At 42.7% G+C, this 19,703-nt stretch overlaps 1 protein-coding gene and 1 long non-coding RNA gene across 2 annotated transcripts in view; both read left to right on the top strand.

The window, feature by feature from the left end:
• Window positions 1–19,391, top strand: part of LOC113029538 (NACHT, LRR and PYD domains-containing protein 12-like) — a 35,193-nt gene extending 15,802 nt beyond the window's left edge. The window contains exons 8-13 of the mRNA XM_026180430.1: window positions 1,182–1,358; window positions 8,995–9,174; window positions 11,761–11,937; window positions 14,377–14,553; window positions 16,660–16,836; window positions 19,183–19,391. Of these exons, the coding sequence (XP_026036215.1) occupies window positions 1,182–1,358; window positions 8,995–9,174; window positions 11,761–11,937; window positions 14,377–14,553; window positions 16,660–16,836; window positions 19,183–19,360 (1,066 nt within the window). The 3' untranslated portion in view covers window positions 19,361–19,391. The remainder of the gene's footprint in view (window positions 1–1,181; window positions 1,359–8,994; window positions 9,175–11,760; window positions 11,938–14,376; window positions 14,554–16,659; window positions 16,837–19,182) is intronic.
• Window positions 1–19,703, top strand: part of LOC113029544 (uncharacterized) — a 72,324-nt gene that overhangs the window by 48,326 nt on the left and 4,295 nt on the right. The gene's annotated exons all lie outside the window — the stretch shown is intronic.

Here is a 19,703-nt window from a genome sequence, read left to right as displayed (position 1 = left end):
ACTGCCTAACCCCACAGAGACTGTCAGTCTGGACTTTTCTTTATTTCTATTGGCTGTCAGTGAGATTTCAGAGCAACCAGAGACTGTGAGTCTGTGTATGAAGTTTAATTCATGTGCAGTTGTTGAAGTTGTAGAAGGAGAAATGGCAGCTTGGGTATTTCCTGCTTTCATTGTCCTGCTTGTGCTGATGAAAATGTTTATTGACGTGTGGATTCATTCTTCAACGCTCGATTCTGCCTGAACAACGTGAAAACTTTGCTTATTTTTGTGTAACACAATTCAACGCACTGAAGCATCGACTTGTTCCATTATCCAACAAGGAAAACAGGAAACAGAGACAGCTGGCCTTCAAAGTAAAAGCTGCTCCTTTTGAAACGTGTTGGTGGTAAAATGTAAGAAGAGCTGAAGCACATGAATGATCTACGTGCCAAAATATTAAACACAGTTGATATATTTGTGAGTGTTGAGATTCAGGTGTAGACGTAATAATGTACATATAGCAGAGTTTCCTGTTCCAGATCAGCTGATCAGAGTCAGGCAAATCTGCTCTGAGCATGCTCAGTCTGAGTTATGGAGCCTCGATACTACGATTCACCATGGCAACGGGTAAATAAACAGCAGAGGCTCCGTGTGAATCCAGAGGAGCAGGAACATGAATAATGACCGTAGATGTTTGTGTGCTGGAAGCAAATGAGTGTGTGATGTTCTTTCAGTGTTGCACTTTGTAGACGCTCCCTGAGCACTGGTCTCACAGCCAGCTGCACATAGAGACCAGTGTTGTTAGTCCAGGTCAGAAGATGACTTGTTGGAATGAAAATGAGCTTGTAGTTTGTCTGCTTTAATAATGTGACTGGAAAAAGGTGTTGGACTTCAAATATGTCCGTTTCTGTCACACTTCACCTTTAAAAGTGAAGCCATGTGGTTCCTGGAAGGAAAAACACGACTTCTTCAAGGCTTTGTCCTGTTTTTATGAGAAATGTACGACTTTAATGTGAAACATTCAGAGTTTTTTCTCTTGTTGTGTTTGTTTGAAGCTGCTTCCTGTTGGCTTCAGCTGTTTGGAGTTTCCATTTTCTAAACTTCTACATTCTGAACCTTCTTCAGCTCTGAACAGATGATGAAACACTGAATGCTTTCAAGCTCTTTGTCTAATAAACTTACATCTTTCATTCTTTATACAGATTGGGGAACTGTGGTTTGTCAGAGATCAGCTGTGATTATCTGGCAGCAGCACTGAAGTCCAACCCCTCCCATCTGAGACAGCTGCACCTGAGCTACAACAACATTCTGCAGGATCCAGGAGTGAAGCATCTGTGTGGTTTCCTGGAGAGTCCAGGATGTAAACTTGAAACTCTGAGGTCAGTCAGCATGTTTTAGTTGTGCTGAGATGAATATGATGTGAAAGTTGTGCTGACACTAAACTGCAGACATCAGGCTGATATTATACTGATCCACACTGAGGATCTTCATGGTAAAGTCTGTTTTCTTCTTCTCTGGTTTAGTCCATTGACTGCAGCAGAACAATGTTCACATTTCAAACAGTGAGACTCAACATATGGCCCGCGGCCCACACGCGGCCTGCCCACCTTTCCTGATTCAGAGAGAGGGGACCCTGATTAACTGTGTAGCTTCTTCCTCACAGTTCTAAGTATCAGACACAACAATGAATAATCCACAGCTGACTGTCTTTAGCAGGTCAAAGGTCACGGCAGGAATTCTTGCACATTTACAAACTGACACTGCTGCATGGCATGCTGGGTAATGCTAGCTGCTCAGGTATGGGCGTGCTAACGGCTGTGAGGCTCCGTGGCTGCAGAAACTGAAGAAGAGAAAAGAGAGGTGGAGGATATAGAAAGGAGGCAGAGATGACACAGAATTTTAGCTCCAGAGAGGAGCTCTGTGTGTGGGCGGGGCTCAGGCAGCTCCACCCACACAGTGGCAGTGAAGCAGGTGAAGAGTGATGAATGAAGACAGCAGACAGGATTTCACAAGCTGATGTACAAACATGTAGAATGATAGTGGCAGCTACAGAAACAGGTCTATAAAGACTGAAGCATGTCTCCTTTGCATCGTCCATATTTGATACTGAGAGTTTCCAGAAGAGCAAACATCAAACACGCCTCCAAACATGTGACGAGTCAGACTGACATCATTTCTACAGAGAACAGTGTGAGCTCTCAGCAGGTCACTTCAATAAGAAGGACAAACAGTGCAGCAGGAATCACTCAACCCACTAACAGTGTGTTCACACTGAACGCGATGGACGCGAACAAAACGCCCCAAACGCCCCTAATTTGACGCATCACATTCGCACCTCTACGCGTGTCCAAGAAAAATCCATCGCGCCTCAAAATATCATATTTTGACGCGCGTGAACCGGAAATGTGGGAGGGATGTGGGAGGAAGTTTTGCCAGACTGGTATCTTTGCAAGATGGCAGCTGTCGAGCTAGCGCTTGAAGAGAGAGTCTCCCTTCTCTATGTACTGTGGAGAGCAGAGTAGCGGCGTAAAAGACGTCCTCGCCGTACCTGGGTCCATCAGGTCCTCCAGAGGCGTGAGCAGTTTGGTGAGTTTCACCACTTGCTCCAGGAGCTGCGCCTGGATGACGGCGGATTCCAGCGCTATCACCGTCGTTCACTCGGCCAGTTTGAGGACCTGCTGTCCCCCGTTGGTCCCAGCATTGCCCGCCTAGACACCAACTACAGGCGCTCAATCCCACCTGCAGAGCGCCTGTCCGTCTGCCTGAGGTTAGTAAAACTATTTAATACGGTAGTCCTTTATTGATACCTGTGCTAATATGCTAATCCATCCAGTTATACACTGCTAACATGGATGTGCTATGCTAACAGTGAATGCTGTCGGTGTTTACTGAAAGCAAACTGTGGTACAGAGACGACTGTTTATAATATTTCTAGTGATACTGAGAAGCTCTCATCAAGTCCCGATTTAATTCGATTTATGCTGTTATCAGTGTTTGAATGATAGCATGGCTGTGGTGTCACATCAATGTATGCGCTCGGTGTTTGCTGATATCAAACTGTAGCATTAGGACCACTGAGTTAACCTTTGTAGTGATACTCACTCCTTTTTATTTAGACCTGGTTTAATTCTGGGATAGTTGAATATTTGTATATAATCCCTGCAGCTGTCAGACTCTATAGCAGGGGTCACAGCCTTTATTAAAACAGAGTTAGATAAAACTGTGAACAGTTTGGTTCATCTCTAGTTACATGGTTCTATCTTGATAAGCTGTCTTATCACAGATTAATTTTTCAAAAATATTAATGATTTAAGCAAGGAAAGGGCTACATGTCAACATACAACTCTTTATTTCTATTAATGTCTTACTTCATTCCTACCTGATTGACATGTTTAGGAATTATGAGTGATCGGCTCACTGTAGTTGTGAAAGTTGCTACCAATCAAATTATGATATGTTAAAGTTAAAACAAAACACAACTGTTTTAGATATTATCTAATATACATTTTGTAATTATCCTTATAATTACAAAATGTTTTATGTAAGATTTAAGTTTTGTGATTTATATCTGACATCACAAAAGTATTTTGGAATTTGAATGATGTATTTTGTAACTGCAGTACACATAATACTGATTTTGAACAATTTTGTCCAGGTTCCTTGTCACCGCGGACTCCTTCAGGACCATCGCGTTCAGTTTCAGAGTCGGTGTGTCCACGGTGAGCCAGATCACCCCCCAGGCAGCGACGTCCATCTGGGACTGTCTAGTGGACGACTTCATGGCTGTGCCTTCACCTGGAGACTGGCGGTCCATCACAGAGGGATCGCTGGAACTTTCCTCTGTGCTGTGCAGCTCTGGATGGGAAGCACGTCCAGACAAAGGCACCCCATATATCATATAGGAGACACACACATTGATATACACTAAATATTTATTTCATTTATTTTTTGTGGTGCCCAAATTGATGCACCTGCTTGATTTTGTTTAAACAATTATTGCACACTTTCTGTAAATCCAGTAAACTTCTTTTCACTTCTCAAATATCACTGTGTGTGTCTCCTGTATGATATTTAACTGACATTTTTTATTGTAACAACCAACGATTTATACAGGAAAATAATGTCTATTAACAAGGTTGCCCAAACTTCTGCATCCCACTGTATCAGTATATTTTGTCATTAGTATAATATGAAATAAATTCTACATGTGTCAAGTCGTGTGCCAACATTTGCTGTGTAGTAGAACTGAGACATTAGTCATTATAAACATTTATTTGAAATAATATTAAAAGTCTCAAACAGAAAAACATTAAACATAAATATGTAAAATATAAGAATTTACAGAGAGACAGGAATAAAAAGGACCAGCTGCTCTCCAGAGCAGGAACAAGGCTGAGGAGGAAATGCTCCATTGGAGACTGGTGTGGCCTCTTCAGGGACTCCAGGATGGCCAGCTCCACCGCCGATGGACCGTCCTGGGACCCGTCCCTCATCTGCCTCGGAGCCGTCCTCCCCTGTGGGCCTGTAAAACAGCACAAAACACAAAGAAATGAGAAGGCTGCTACTAGATTTTAATTTCAACATTGAAAAAAAAACAAAAACAGGATATAATCAGATTGGTTGTAGATATTTAGTAAAGGTGATCACAAGGAAATCCCACCGAGTAAAAAGCTATCAGTGCTGCTGTACATACCTGTGGGTGCAGCAGTAGGGGCTCAGGGACTGGGGATGCTCTGCTGCAGAATCAGTTGGTTCTATCAATACAGTATTAAATGTTAACAGGTTGAAAACAATAATCGTAGAGTAGACAGTGGTCCCTCATTTATTGCAGCAGGGGTTCTCAGAATCAGTGGCGTGTCCAGCGGGGTGGCCTGGGGGGGCACAGGCCACCCCCCCCCAACCAGACTGGCCACCCCAGGTGCCACCCCAAAGGCAAAACAATAAAATTCAATCAAATATCAAATGTCCGATTATGTTTTCACGGTGAAGCTCAGATATCCGAGTGTAAGTGAATGCAGCACCGGCTTCTGCGCTATGTGCATCACGTTAGCAAAGGTAGGAGAGCCAAGCACAAAGACGGCACCGCAGGAAACAATTTTTCGGTGAAAGAAAATGAGGACAGAATAAATGTCAGTAATATTAAGTTTGAGTTTAGTAAACTTCGGTGAAATTAGAATACCAAGGAAAAAATAACACTTAAAATAACAAAAGAATTATTGGAATATTTCAGACAGTATGCTACTGAGGGCAGCTAACATAAGAGTTATGAGTTATAAGATATAATCTAAGTCGTAACATTGCTGTATGGAGCTGCAGATTTGGTTGCAGGTTAACATAGCTGGACTGGCCATCGGGCTTATTTGACTTATTTTTTATTTATTTGTAACGGCATGAACAATGAGAGGTGGTGGATTGGCCAGATGCAGGTCGATGTGTAACAATAACTCAGTTGTTTGGTGGTGTCTATGACGGAGCTTCCACAGAGGCAACAGGTGGATGAGGGAAGGGGAGGCAGGAGGAGAGCCCCGAAGCAGCCTCCAGTCCGAGTGTCAGGTGAACTGAACTTCAGGTAAGAAGTTATGACCTGCAGTCTATCTGGGTCAGATATAAACCAAGTTTAGGTGGAGTTTATTTTCATGTTGCTGACTTTTTACTGTCAGTTGCAATAACTCATACTGCGTTCTAGCCAGCTTGACGGAGTTTTTATACAGCTGGGTGGGTGCTATGATGTTACTGATAGTGAACTTTATTTTATTCATAAGGTTAGTTAGTAGAGTTTCCAACGGCTCCTTAAAAAAATGGAATGGTCCCTCATTCAGAGAAAATATTACACGTTTCGTATTGAGCTGAGAAGAGACGCAGTTTGTCCCGAACTTCAGCTAGAATGGGAAAAAGACACAAAGCTGGAGTTACTCTGTGTTTACGCTGCACAGCTGCCTCTTCTTCTCTCATTCTCTCCTCTCCTGTTGCTACTTTAATCATGAAACTGATCAATGATCAGCTGATCAGCTTTTCTCTCTTGTTTGTTTATCACTCACTTTGCGCCAGAAACAGGAAACCAGCAGATGTTGCGCTAAACAACAGCAGCACGTTTAAGCTTGATCAGCTGTTGTTAGAATTTATTTAATATTAATTTCTAGTATCAGCTGATGTTTGCTGGAGCCACAGCTGTAAAGCTGCTGGTCATGATGTCGGTTTGGATATGTGGTGAGAGGGAAACATGAAACCAGGAGATGTCCTTACTGAACCATCAGAGCTGAACAGGTGATGGAGAAACAGGTTTACCTTTTAGGTGACATGAATGAGTTGAAGTTATGAACTGTTTCTGAGAGACAAATAACACCAGGATCCTTTTTTATGTAGCTGACAGCTGGTAACTGTGCAGGGGCGGGTCTAGCAAAGTGTTGCCAGGGGGCCAGGTAGGGCATTAACAGGGAAAGGGGGGCACAGAGAAATACTTTTCTTTCTTATTCTCATTTAAAATACCTAGTTTTTATTAAATAATTATCTAAATCTTACAACCAAAGTTTTTATCTGACGTAAAATGTATAGAAATCATACATATACCAACAAGACTGTACATCACTGTCACAACAGGGTTTGTTTTCATTCAAAGTCTTTATGGCTTTACTACCTGGTGGGTCGGTCTGTAGTCAAAATGCCCGATTTTCTGTCCCAGTCCAGCCCTGCAGGTTATACTGGCAGTGTCACCATGCCAGCTGACTGTATTTCATCATCAGCCAGTGTTGTTCTTTATCAATATTACCAAAGTTTACCATAAGGCAGCATAGAAAGTATTTACTTGCTTTCAGGTTTTATTCAAATGTTAGTCTTTTCAGTTGTTTCTCCACTTTTTTCCTGTTTCACAATCAAACACCAGATTGTGAGAAGATTATCTTCTTTTTTTAACAGGCAGATAAAGTTTTGCATTGGCTAATTTGTCAATTGTATGTTTAAAATGTTCATATTTTAATATTAAAAAATGTTTTTGCCCAAAACATATGTGCACTATATGTCAGTAAAAATACTATGTAAATATTGCTGTCCTTGAATGCTGAGTAAACACTGACTGATTGTATCTCTTGTACTTTATCAACGCAGTATCTAAAAACTTTGCACCGTAGTGGTTAAAATCTCATTCTAATAAGAGTTAAAAGTGCATTTGGTTATTAGGTTTATAGGATTATTGAATTATGGTTAACGGTTGGTAGAATTTTTTTTTAAACATTATCTGCCAATTACATCTGCCACCCCTCTCCAAATCTGTGCCCCTACCTGGCCCCCCCAACAAAAATTTTCTAGACACGCCACTGCTCAGAATAACTAGCCCCTGGTCACAGTTCTCACAATTGATTCTCAAAGTGCAAACCTTTTTAGATTGCAAAACGTAAAAGTATTATTATGCCGCGGTTTGTCTTCATCTGCCCGCCACTTTCATGCGCCATTTTCCCTCGCGGTGCAGGTGTCTATTTCCGAATGAGGGTCGTAGTTATGGGTGTTTTTGTGCTGTTTTTTCTATTGGACGTGATGGTTATCAAAACCAAACATGACAAATTTGGCAAGCGCAGGAGACACGACACGGAGCAGATTCAGGAATCAGGCTGCAGAATGCAATGCTGTACTGTGCAATAAAAAATCAGCGAAAAAGCGAAGCAGTGACGGATGAACAGCGGGACCACTGTGTGCTGTTTATTAATAAACAATAAAATATATTCCTAAATGATAACATGCATAAAAGCAGAACGGTATTTGTACGTCAGTGGGAAAATAGCGGTGGCTTGCTAGCTTTTGTGCGGCTTCCCCGGGTCAGTGAAAACTTTCAAAAGAGAAATGAATGAACTTACCAGGTTGCCCGATCTCTTCACATATCTTCCTCCAAGCTCGGTCCTTTTTATTCCTGTCTGGGTACTGAAAGCAGCTGGTGTCGCACAGCTCCAGGTTGTTTGCTACGGCGTTGATTAGCCTTCCCACCATTGAAGTATGAAGGGCTTTGGCTGGACCTGCTCCTTTGACCTAGGTCACAGCCACGTCACCAGGCTCCTGATTGGTTGTCACGGTGCGATTTGATGCTGGAGTTCAGATTTTTCCAACTTGAGCGGTAGATGCGAAACGCGCGTATGCACAAAATGCAACACAAAAACTCACACGCGTGGTTTTTTTTCGCGAGTCAAACGCCTGAAACGCGCTACACTGACACGCGTTTCAGGCGTTTTGGCGTTTTGGCGCCGCAAATCTGCTTCCGAATTTTCGCGGGAGCCGCAATCGAGTTTGATCCCTCCTAGTAGGACAGGAAACATACTGATACGAGTTTCAAAGTGTCTTTGTAAGCAGACATGATTGAAATGAGCCAGTCTGAGTTTGCTTCCTGCAGTCTGTGCTTCATAAACCGAGCTGAAGCAGAGGCAGCGTGTGCCTGCAGGTGAATGTACACTGCTGTTATAAGAGCTGTGGAAACTCAGGTCAAAAGGACGTAACCACACTGCTGATCCAGGACAGTCACAGAGTTACAGCATCATTTGTGACCATAAAGACAGAAAGCTCATCCAAATCCTGGGATTAAAAGTCTGTCCTGGTGGTGTCCAGTCAAACACGTCTCTGTGAAAGCTTCAATCCAACAGGCTCCAAAGTCCTTCTGCTCATTTCCTCGCCGGGCTCTTGATGTTCCTGTACCATCTCTGTGTCATCCTCCTCGCTCCCTCTTTGCACTCACAGTCTTTGTGCATCATTAACACTCACATGTGGAAAACCAAAGTTTTACTGGGCAGAAGATGATCATCAGTGACGCTGTCTTTAAAATACTCTTGTTAGAAATGTGCGACTTTAATGTGAAAGATTCAGAGTTTTTTCTCTTGTTGTGTTTGTTTGAAGCTGCTTCCTGTTGGCTTCAGCTGTTTGGAGTTTCCATTTTCTAAACTTCTACATTCTGAACCTTCTTCAGCTCTGAACAGATGATGAAACACTGAATGATTTCAAGCACTTTGTCTAATAAACTTACATCTTTCATTCTTTATACAGATTGTGGAACTGTGGTTTGTCAGATATTGGCCTTGATTATCTGGCAGCAGCGCTGAAGTCCAACCCCTCGTATCCCACAGAAGTCGACCTGAGTGGAACCTACAGCAACCTGAAGGATCCAGGAGTGAAGCATCTGTGTGATTTCCTGGAGAATCGACGATGTCGATTTGAAACTCTGAGGTCAGTCAGCATGTTTTAGTTGTGCTGAGATGAATATGATGTGAAAGTTGTGCTGACACTAAACTGCAGACATCAGGCTGATATTATACTGATCCACACTGAGGATCTTCATGGTAAAGTCTGTTTTCTTCTTCTCTGGTTTAGTCCATTGACTGCAGCAGAACAATGTTCACATTTCAAACAGTGATATTCAACGTATGGCCCGCGGCCCACACGCGGCCTGCCCACCTTTCCTGATTCAGAGAGAGGGGACCCTGATTAACTGTGTAGCTTCTTCCTCACAGTTCTAAGGTTCAAAGGTCACGACACACAGCAATCTGTGAAACAGTTTGTAACAGGAATTATTGCACATTTACAAACTAACACTGCTGCACGGCATGCTGGGTAATGCTAGCTGCTCATGTAGTCGTATGCTTTGATGTGAGCTGGAGGCGGAGACATTCCCTGATGACATCACACTGAGTGTTGGTGAATATGAAGTTTCCTTGTGAATGATTTCCAGCTTTGACTGTAACAGTGTGAAGGCAGTGATCACAGCAAAAACTGCATGAAGTATTTGGACTGACAGAAACATGTGGACAGCTTTTGTTCTGAGGGTTTAGACAGAGTCTGCCTCTGTGTGTGCTCACTGTGTTTAATCCTTTAAGACCGGTCGGGGCGGGCACGCTCCGTTGTGCATAACTATTTTTAAATCTCTGTACAACTGGAACCACATAAGCTAGCGCAATAATTTTAGTTGCATATGGAACCGGAGGTCTTGTACTTACATGTTATGCCATCAGCTTGTCCTCGGTCACGGTTTCCTTCCACTTATAGCTTTGCAAATATTGCATCAAAAGCACTTGCAGCAACAAAAGCATAATATGTCAGAAACACGCTTTGCCGATCCGATCAGCTGTTTGCAACACTTCCTAGGTTGGAATAGACGTCAGCGCGAACTATCACGTGTCCGCCATTACCTGCCCGAAACCGGAAGTGATGTCATTTTCGTGGAAAATTTAGGTGTTTTTTTTTTAACCTTCAGGGCCTTATAAACCTACACTGGTGTTTTTGAAAGTCATGTTTGACTTTATGCTTTTCTGTGTCGTTTCTGGGATGCTTAGAACTGATATTGCACTGCTGGAAATCGTTTATTTTGATGCACATTCTGTTTGTTTGCAAATTTGCAGTATAATATTTATTTTCGTTTTTCCTGCAGTATATAAAAATTGGTCTATCTCAAAAATGAAACTATGAAGACACTCAAAATAAATTTCCTGTGGTGAGAAACTATTTTGTGAAACTTTTTGTATTTACAGTTTTGAGGAATAAACCTCTTGAATTTCTCTAACTAGAAATATATGTAAAAACACAAAAACGTAGTTTATTGCACTTTTTTGTAATTCATGTAGTTTCTATGGACTTAATGTATACATATTATTAAAATTTAGGCTATAATGGTTGTATTGATGTATAGCAACTTGAAATACTCCCAAAAATGGCACTACAGCATGTAAAAATATAAAGATAAGCTCTGGCGGACTAAAAAACGACATTTTCCGCGAAAATGTCACTTCTGGTTTCGGGCAGGTAATGGCGGACACGTGATAGTTCGCGCTGTTGTCTATTCCAACCTAGGAAGTGTTGCAAACAGCTGATCGGATCGGCAAAGCTTGTTTCTGACATATTATGCTTTTGTTGCTGCAAGTGCTTTTGATGCAATATTTGCAAAGCTATAAGTGGAAGGAAACCGTGACCGAGGACAAGCTGATGGCATAACATGTAAGTACAAGACCTCCGCTTCCATATGCAAAACAAATTATTGCGCTAGCTTATGTGGTTCCAGTTCTACAGAGATTTAAAAATAGTTACGCAAAATGGAGCGTGCTGCTCTGACCGGTCTTAAAGAGTTAATAACAATCAGCTCATATTAGACAATAAGCTATATACCAGGAACTGATCACAGTCAGGTCAACCAGCTCTGAGCATGCTCAGTCTGAGTTATGGATATTACGGTTCAAAATGGCAACGGGTAAATAACGACCAGAAGCTCCGTGTGAATCCAGAGGAGCAGGAACATGACTAATGACCGTAGATGTTTGTGTGCTGGAAGCAAATGAGTGTGTGATGTTCTTTCAGTGTTGCACTTTGTAGACGCTCCCTGAGCACTGGTCTCACAGCCAGCTGCACATAGAGACCAGTGTTGTTAGTCCAGGTCAGAAGATGACTTGTTGGAATGAAAATGAGCTTGTAGTTTGTCTGCTTTAATAATGTGACTGGAAAAAGGTGTTGGACTTCAAATATGTCCGTTTCTGTCACACTTCACCTTTAAAAGTGAAGCCATGTGGTTCCTGGAAGGAAAAACACGACTTCTTCAAGGCTTTGTCCTGTTTTTATGAGAAATGTACGACTTTAATGTGAAACATTCAGAGTTTTTTCTCTTGTTGTGTTTGTTTGAAGCTGCTTCCTGTTGGCTTCAGCTGTTTGGAGTTTCCATTTTCTAAACTTCTACGTTCTGAACCTTCTTCAGCTCTGAACAGATGATGAAACACTGAATGATTTCAAGCACTTTGTCTAATAAACTTACATCTTTCATTCTTTATACAGATTGGAGAGCTGTGGTTTGTCAGAGATCAGCTGTGATTATCTGGCAGCAGCACTGAAGTCCAACCCCTCCCATCTGAGACAGCTGGACCTGAGTCACAACTACAACCTGCAGGATCCAGGAGTGAAGCATCTGTGTGGTTTCCTGGAGAGTCCAGGATGTAAACTTGAAACTCTGAGGTCAGTCAGCATGTTTTAGTTGTGCTGAGATGAATATGATGTGAAAGTTGTGCTGACTCTAAACTGCAGACATCAGGCTGATATTATACTGATCCACACTGAGGATCTTCATGGTAAAGTCTGTTTTCTTCTTCTCTGGTTTAGTCCATTGACTGCAGCAGAACAATGTTCACATTTCAAAAGCTTACATGAATGAATGAGTGGACAGAAGTGGACAGAGATCATCTGAAGCACTTCAAAGGCTTTAAATCAGCACATTTCTCTTTATTCTTTATCAGCTCTGTTAGTTTCTCTCAGTTTTCTGTGGAATGAAGCTAACAGCAGGCTAATAAGATGCTGACCAATAGGTTTCTATTAAAGGTTGTAATTTGTATATGAAAAAGGTGTGGTCCACCTGCACAGGTGAGCAGTCCATCACAGGGCCAACAGACAGAGAAGCACTCTCTCACATCCACACCTACAGCCAATGTAGAAGCACCAATGAACCTAAGCAGCATTTCATTGGACTGTGGGAGAACATCCTGTCAGGGCTCTGTGTGCGGGCAGGCGGAGAGGAGGATCCAAACGCAGGACTCAGACACTAACTTGAAACTCAAAAACCTCAGCTTTATTGCTGGTACAAAAACAAAACATGAATTGAACACGGAATAAGGAGAACCGAAACACACAGGCATAATCTGATGGTACGACGCGACACAGAGCATGGGAAAACACAGGGCTTAAATACACAGGGTAGTAATGAGGGAATGGGCAACAGAAGGGAGACACAGCTGGAGGAGATCAGGGCTAACGAGACGGGGGAGCTAAGCTGCACACACTAACATAAGACAAAGACTTTCACAATAAAACAGGAAACAAGAATTACTAAACCAGATGCAGACATGACACTGAGAGACAGACTAGACACTGAACAGAAACTGTAATACACATGAGAACCCAAAACCTAAGAACTGATCCCTCACCAAGAATAGAAACAGATGTATAATAATAATAAACAAAGCACCAGAACATCAGAAAACAATCCATAATGCAAAAATAAACCAAAACATAATAAACTCAAAATACTGGGTCCAACAGACCCAGAACCGTGACACATCCAACCTCCACAGAAAGGCCAACAAGCTTCAACCTACAACCTTCTTGCTTTAAGGCACTAGTGCGAACCACTTTTCCCCATTTCAGCCCAAATCCTGCATCTTCCTGTTTCTGACTCCAGGCCAGCTCCACTAACACTTTCTCATCAGACACTGCCACCTAGTGGAGGAAGTCTTAGTTCCATTTGAAGCTTCAGATTACAGTTAGTTCCTTTACAAAGAGGTGGAGGTGGTGGGGCCACAGCACCATCATCACTGAGTGCCAGAGGACACTTAACCTTTGTTTCCATATGCTGGGAACTTCCTGTTGTTCCAAGGAGGACTGGAAAATGTTCCTCACAGCACACTTCAATCATCTCCCTCCCACAGCATCAGGACCAGGGCTTTTTCTCTCTTTGGTCCCACTAAGAGATTTCCACACAAACACCTCATCAGTGGGACTCTCAGAGCTACCAGCCCTTTGCTACAATCACAAAGCTCTTCATTGAAATCAATGATGTCAAAGCTGGAATCAAATGAGTCCAAGTCTTCTGCTGATTCAGCATCACATTCATCTTTGCTCCTTGTTCTGCATCCCCACCATGGACTTCATTCCTTTCCAAGCCAGCCTTGAGTGTCCTTTATTCAGCTCATCCTCTGCTTTACTTTTACACCTGATTTTAGCTGCTTTATCTCTCTTTCAACAAGTTTCTGTGCCTCAATCTTTTTCTTCTCTCCCTCATAACAAGACAGCTTCTTCTGCCTGAGAACATGTTGGAGTGATTTACTCATCCAGGGCTGCTTATTGGGGAAAATACTTCCTGTTTCCAAAGTAATCCCCATTTTCCCCAGAAAGAAATCTCAGTAGAAATCGATGATCTAAGTGAGAACATGAGCCTTTAAAAAGTCCCAGTGGGTGCAGTCAAAGCAGTCCCTCAGTCCCAGTATAGAGTCTTTGGTCCAGACTGGAACAACTGTGTGCCCAGTTTGAGCTCTCTTCAGTGCTGTGACCTGACAGACCCAGAGGGGCCATCACATCACATTTAGAAGCTCCCCTGATGGAGCCACAACACATGTCCAATACTTAGTCTGTCTTGTTGGACCAACTGGAAGAAATGATTCAAGGACTTAGTCACAGAACAGAGATTCAAATCTCCAAAATCCAACTGGCTGCATCAGGACATATAGTCTGAAACTCTGCACAGTTTCCTGTTTGAAGCTGCTTCCTGTTGGCTTCAGCTGTTTGGAGTTTCCATTTTCTAAACTTCTACATTCTGAACCTTCTTCAGCTCTGAACAGATGATGAAACACTGAATGATTTCAAGCACTTTGTCTAATAAACTTACATCTTTCATTCTTTATACAGATTGTGGAGCTGTGGTTTGTCAGAGATCAGCTGTGATTATCTGGCAGCAGCACTGAAGTCCAACCCCTCCCATCTGAGACAGCTGGACCTGAGCTACAACAACAACCTGCAGGATCCAGGAGTGAAGCATCTGTGTGGTTTCCTGGAGAGTCCAGGATGTAAACTTGAAACTCTGAGGTCAGTCAGCATGTTTTAGTTGTGCTGAGATGAATATGATGTGAAAGTTGTGCTGACTCTAAACTGCAGACATCAGGCTGATATTATACTGATCCACACTGAGGATCTTCATGGTAAAGTCTGTTTTCTTCTTCTCTGGTTTAGTCCATTGACTGCAGCAGAACAATGTTCACATTTCAAACAGTGAGGCTCAACGTATGGCCCGCGGCCCACACGCGGCCTGCCCACCTTTGCTGATTCAGAGAGAGGGGACCCTGATTAGCTGTGTAGCTTCTTCCTCACAGTTCTAAGTATCAGACACAACAATGAATCATCCACAGCTGACTGTCTTTAGCAGGTCAAAGGTCACGGCACACAGCAGACAGTGGGAAATATTCTAACTCTGATCATTGATCAGTTGTGACACTGTGAGACTTGATCAGAGGTGTGATCATCACAGCAGAGGCCTTTGTGTCAAAGTCACTGAGGATCAAACAGAAACACATGAAGCAGATTTTCCTCTTCTGGCTTTTTATAGCAGATAAGCTTCAAAATCTTCTGCAGTCGATCAAAAACTGAAGCAAACCATGAATCAACATGTGAACATGAGCTGATGCTGCTGAAGGGAAGCAAAGTTACAGAGGTTTGATTACAGACACAGCTGAGAGTTTGTAATCTGTCATCATTTTAAAAAGTTTCCATGGAACAGCAGAAATGAGGCTTTACTGTCAGAGGCCGACAGCACTGAACACAACAGCAGACTGGTGGCTAATAAACAGTGAATGATGCAGAAACAGATGTTTGAAGCTGTTCTTGGAGTACACTGAGAGAGAGAGAGCTGTGCAGGCAGGAACAGCCAAAGTCAGAGAGAATTCATGAGCATATTTATCAAACGTGAAGCAGAGTTTGGATCTTCTTCTGCTGCTGCTTCACTCAGTTTTGGTTGGAGACAGATGAAACCTGCAGCTTCAGGATCTGTGAGCTGTCCACTTTCAGCCCCGACGGCGTGTCCGTGTACGTGCCGTCGAGTGAACGATCCACGCTCTGTGTTTCCATCTTTGTGTGTTTAGCTGCTCTCATTTACTGTTTCAGCTGTTTGCTGCTTGTTGAAATAGTTTGTGAGCTTTAAGCTGAGATTCTGGCAAAATACATTTATATTAAACATCGATTCAGGATTGAATGAATCAACATTGTTTTATTCAAATTAAAACCATTTAAATGGGAACATGAATTTTTTACAGCCGCCTCTAATGCTGGGTAATGTCAGCTGGTCCATGTGCAGCTGGCTGTGAGGCTCAGGGAGCGTCTACAAAGTGCAACACTGAAAGAACATCATCCATAAATATTGAGTAATAACTGGACTCTCATACAGCGAGACTCAAATGCCTTTAAACATCAGCTTATCCTGCTGATCCAAGTCCAACACTGAGTTTGTAAAAACATGTTTGTCAATCATTTTGTTTGTTTCTGAGGAAAAAGATTCAATAACTTGCTGCTAATACACAACATTTCATCATATTTCCTCATAAGCCTCTTTTGTCTGACCATTTGATCCCATTTGAATTTGCAATAAAGGATCCACAGAGTTTGGTGACAATGATGACAGTAGATGTTTGTGTGAAAGTGCTGGAAGCAAATGAGTGTGTGATGTTCTTTCAGTGTTGCACTTTGTAGACGCTCCCTGAGCACTGGTCTCACAGCCAGCTGCACATAGAGACCAGTGTTGTTAGTCCAGGTCAGAAGATGACTTGTTGGAATGAAAATGAGCTTGTAGTTTGTCTGCTTTAATAATGTGACTGGAAAAAGGTGTTGGACTTCAAATATGTCCGTTTCTGTCACACTTCACCTTTAAAAGTGAAGCCATGTGGTTCCTGGAAGGAAAAACACGACTTTTTCAAGTCTTTGTCCTGTTTTTATGAGAAATGTACGACTTTAATGTGAAACATTCAGAGTTTTTTCTCTTGTTGTGTTTGTTTGAAGCTGCTTCCTGTTGGCTTCAGCTGTTTGGAGTTTCCATTTTCTAAACTTCTACATTCTGAACCTTCTTCAGCTCTGAACAGATGATGAAACACTGAATGATTTCAAGCACTTTGTCTAATAAACTTACATCTTTCATTCTTTATACAGATTGCAGAGCTGTGGTTTGTCAGAGATCAGCTGTGATTATCTGGCAGCAGCACTGAAGTCCAACCCCTCCCATCTGAGAGAGCTGGAGCTGAGCTACAACGACAACCTGCAGGATCCAGGAGTGAAGCATCTGTGTGGTTTCCTGGAGAGTCCAGGATGTAAACTTGAAACTCTGAGGTCAGTCAGCATGTTTTAGTTGTGCTGAGATGAATATGATGTGAAAGTTGTGCTGACACTAAACTGCAGACATCAGGCTGATATTATACTGATCCACACTGAGGATCTTCATGGTAAAGTCTGTTTTCTTCTTCTCTGGTTTAGTCCATTGACTGCAGCAGAACAATGTTCACATTTCAAATCTTCAAAGAAGAAAAAAAAATCCTCCACTGGATGATTCACTGTGAAACTCTCAAACTCTTCATTCCACCTTAAAGTCTGTCTGACACTGAAATCCAAAGCAAAATGTGCGTTTGCTTTACAGACAGCAGTCCAACACAAACATACACACATCATCCAAACACAGTCCAACATCCAAATCTCCTCCACTGCCAGCATGAATGATGGGAAAGAGGAGGAGGAACACTCTGACATTCAGGGTTAGAATGAGTTTCATCAAGCAGACTGTGAAGATCAAAGCTGCATTAGAAAGCTTACATGAATGAATGAGTGGACAGAAGTGGACAGAGATCATCTGAAGCACTTCAAAGGCTTTAAATCAGCACATTTCTCTTTATTCTTTATCAACTCTGTTAGTTTCTCTCAGTTTTCTGTGGAATGAAGCTAACAGCAGGCTAATAAGATGCTGACCAATAGGTTTCTATTAAAGGTTGTAATTTGTATATGAAGAAGTGCTTTGGCTCAGCAGGGATCAGCTTACAGGTAGAATACAGCTGCTGGATGGGATTAGCATGTCATAGCTATCTACCAAACTGCTAACTGGGGGATTTCAGGCCATCTATGGATCATTTTTGCTAACTGTTTATTCAGCTTAGGCTCACAGGGCTGCAGCCTGTGCCCTAGCTGTCATAGGGCAAGAGGCGTGGTCCACCTGCACAGGTGAGCAGTCCATCACAGGGCCAACAGAGAGAGACAGAGAAGCACTCTCTCACATCCACACCTACAGCCAATGTAGAAGCACCAATGAACCTAAGCAGCATTTCATTGGACTGTGGGAGAACATCCAACCTCCACAGAAAGGCCACCAAGCTTCAACCTACAACCTTCTTGCTTTAAGGCACTAGTGCGAACCACTTTTCCCCATTTCAGCCCAAATCCTGCATCTTCCTGTTTCTGACTCCAGGCCAGCTCCACTAACACTTTCTCATCAGACACTGCCACCTAGTGGAGGAAGTCTTAGTTCCATTTGAAGCTTCAGATTACAGTTAGTTCCTTTACAAAGAGGTGGAGGTGGTGGGGCCACAGCACCATCATCACTGAGTGCCATAGGACACTTAACCTTTGTTTCCATATGCTGGGAACTTCCTGTTGTTCCAAGGAGGACTGGAAAATGTTCCTCACAGCACACTTCAATCATTTCCCTCCCACAGCATCAGGACCAGGGCTTTTTCTCTCTTTGGTCCCACTAAGAGATTTCCACACAAACACCTCATCAGTGGGACTCTCAGAGCTACCAGCCCTTTGCTACAATCACAAAGCTCTTCATTGAAATCAATGATATCAAAGCTGGAATCAAATGAGTCCAAGTCTTCTGCTGATTCAGCATCACATTCATCTTTGCTCCTTGTTCTGCATCCCCACCATGGACTTCATTCCTTTCCAAGCCAGCCTTGAGTGTCCTTTATTCAGCTCGTCCTCTGCTTTACTTTTACACCTGATTTTAGCTGCTTTATCTCTCTTTCAACAAGTTTCTGTGCCTCAATCTTTTTCTTCTCTCCCTCATAACAAGACAGCTTCTTCTGCCTGAGAACATGTTGGAGTGATTTACTCATCCAGGGCTGCTTATTGGGGAAAATACTTCCTGTTTGCAAAGTAATCCCCATTTTCCCCAGAAAGAAATGTCAGTAGAAATCGATGATCTAAGTGAGAACATGAGCCTTTAAAAAGTCCCAGTGGGTGCAGTCAAAGCAGTCCCTCAGTCCCAGTATATAGTCTTTGGTCCAGACTGGAACAACTGTGTGCCCAGTTTGAGCTCTCTTCAGTGCTGTGACCTGACAGACCCAGAGGGGCCATCACATCACATTTAGAAGCTCCCCTAATGGAGCCACAACACATGTCCAATACTTAGTCTGTCTTGTTGGACCAACTGGAAGAAATGATTCAAGGACTTAGTCACAGAACAGAGATTCAAATCTCCAAAATCCAACTGGCTGCATCAGGACATATAGTCTGAAACTCTGCACAGTTTCCTGTTTGAAGCTGCTTCCTGTTGGCTTCAGCTGTTTGGAGTTTCCATTTTCTAAACTTCTACATTCTGAACCTTCTTCAGCTCTGAACAGATGATGAAACACTGAATGATTTCAAGCTCTTTGTCTAATAAACTTACATCTTTCATTCTTTATACAGATTGTGGAGCTGTGGTTTGTCAAAGATCAGCTGTGATTATCTGGCAGCAGCACTGAAGTCCAACCCCTCCCATCTGAGACAGCTGGACCTGAGCTGGAACAACCTGAAGGATCCAGATGTGAAGCAGCTGTCTGATCTTCAGCAGAGTCCAGACTACAGACTGGAGACTCTGGAGTAAGTAGAGTGATGGAGTGAGTGGGTGGTGCTGTCAGCAGTATTGTACTAAACACAGTCAGTATGAAACAAAGAGCCAGTGTTTCCTGTAAAGCTGCAGCTTCTCAGTGAAGCTGTGAGAGGAGAACGGTGACAGGCTTCAGGATTGGACACAAACACTTCCTGTTTCTCACCTTTATGGTCACCATAGTAACGGCTGACACGCTCTGATCAAACGCTGTCAACAGCCAATCAGCTCTCTGAACAAAGCAGCACGCAGACCAATGACTGCATTCATTAAGTTTAAAGCAGTGAAGAACACAGTCTGTAGGTGAGGAAGAGTTTAGTGAGAGCAGATGTTTGGATGG

This window comes from Astatotilapia calliptera, chromosome 9 (assembly GCF_900246225.1).
Source record: "Astatotilapia calliptera chromosome 9, fAstCal1.2, whole genome shotgun sequence".
Lineage (NCBI taxonomy): Eukaryota > Metazoa > Chordata > Actinopteri > Cichliformes > Cichlidae > Astatotilapia > Astatotilapia calliptera.
Note: the sequence above shows the minus strand (reverse complement) of the source record. Positions and strands in the feature narration are given on the sequence as shown.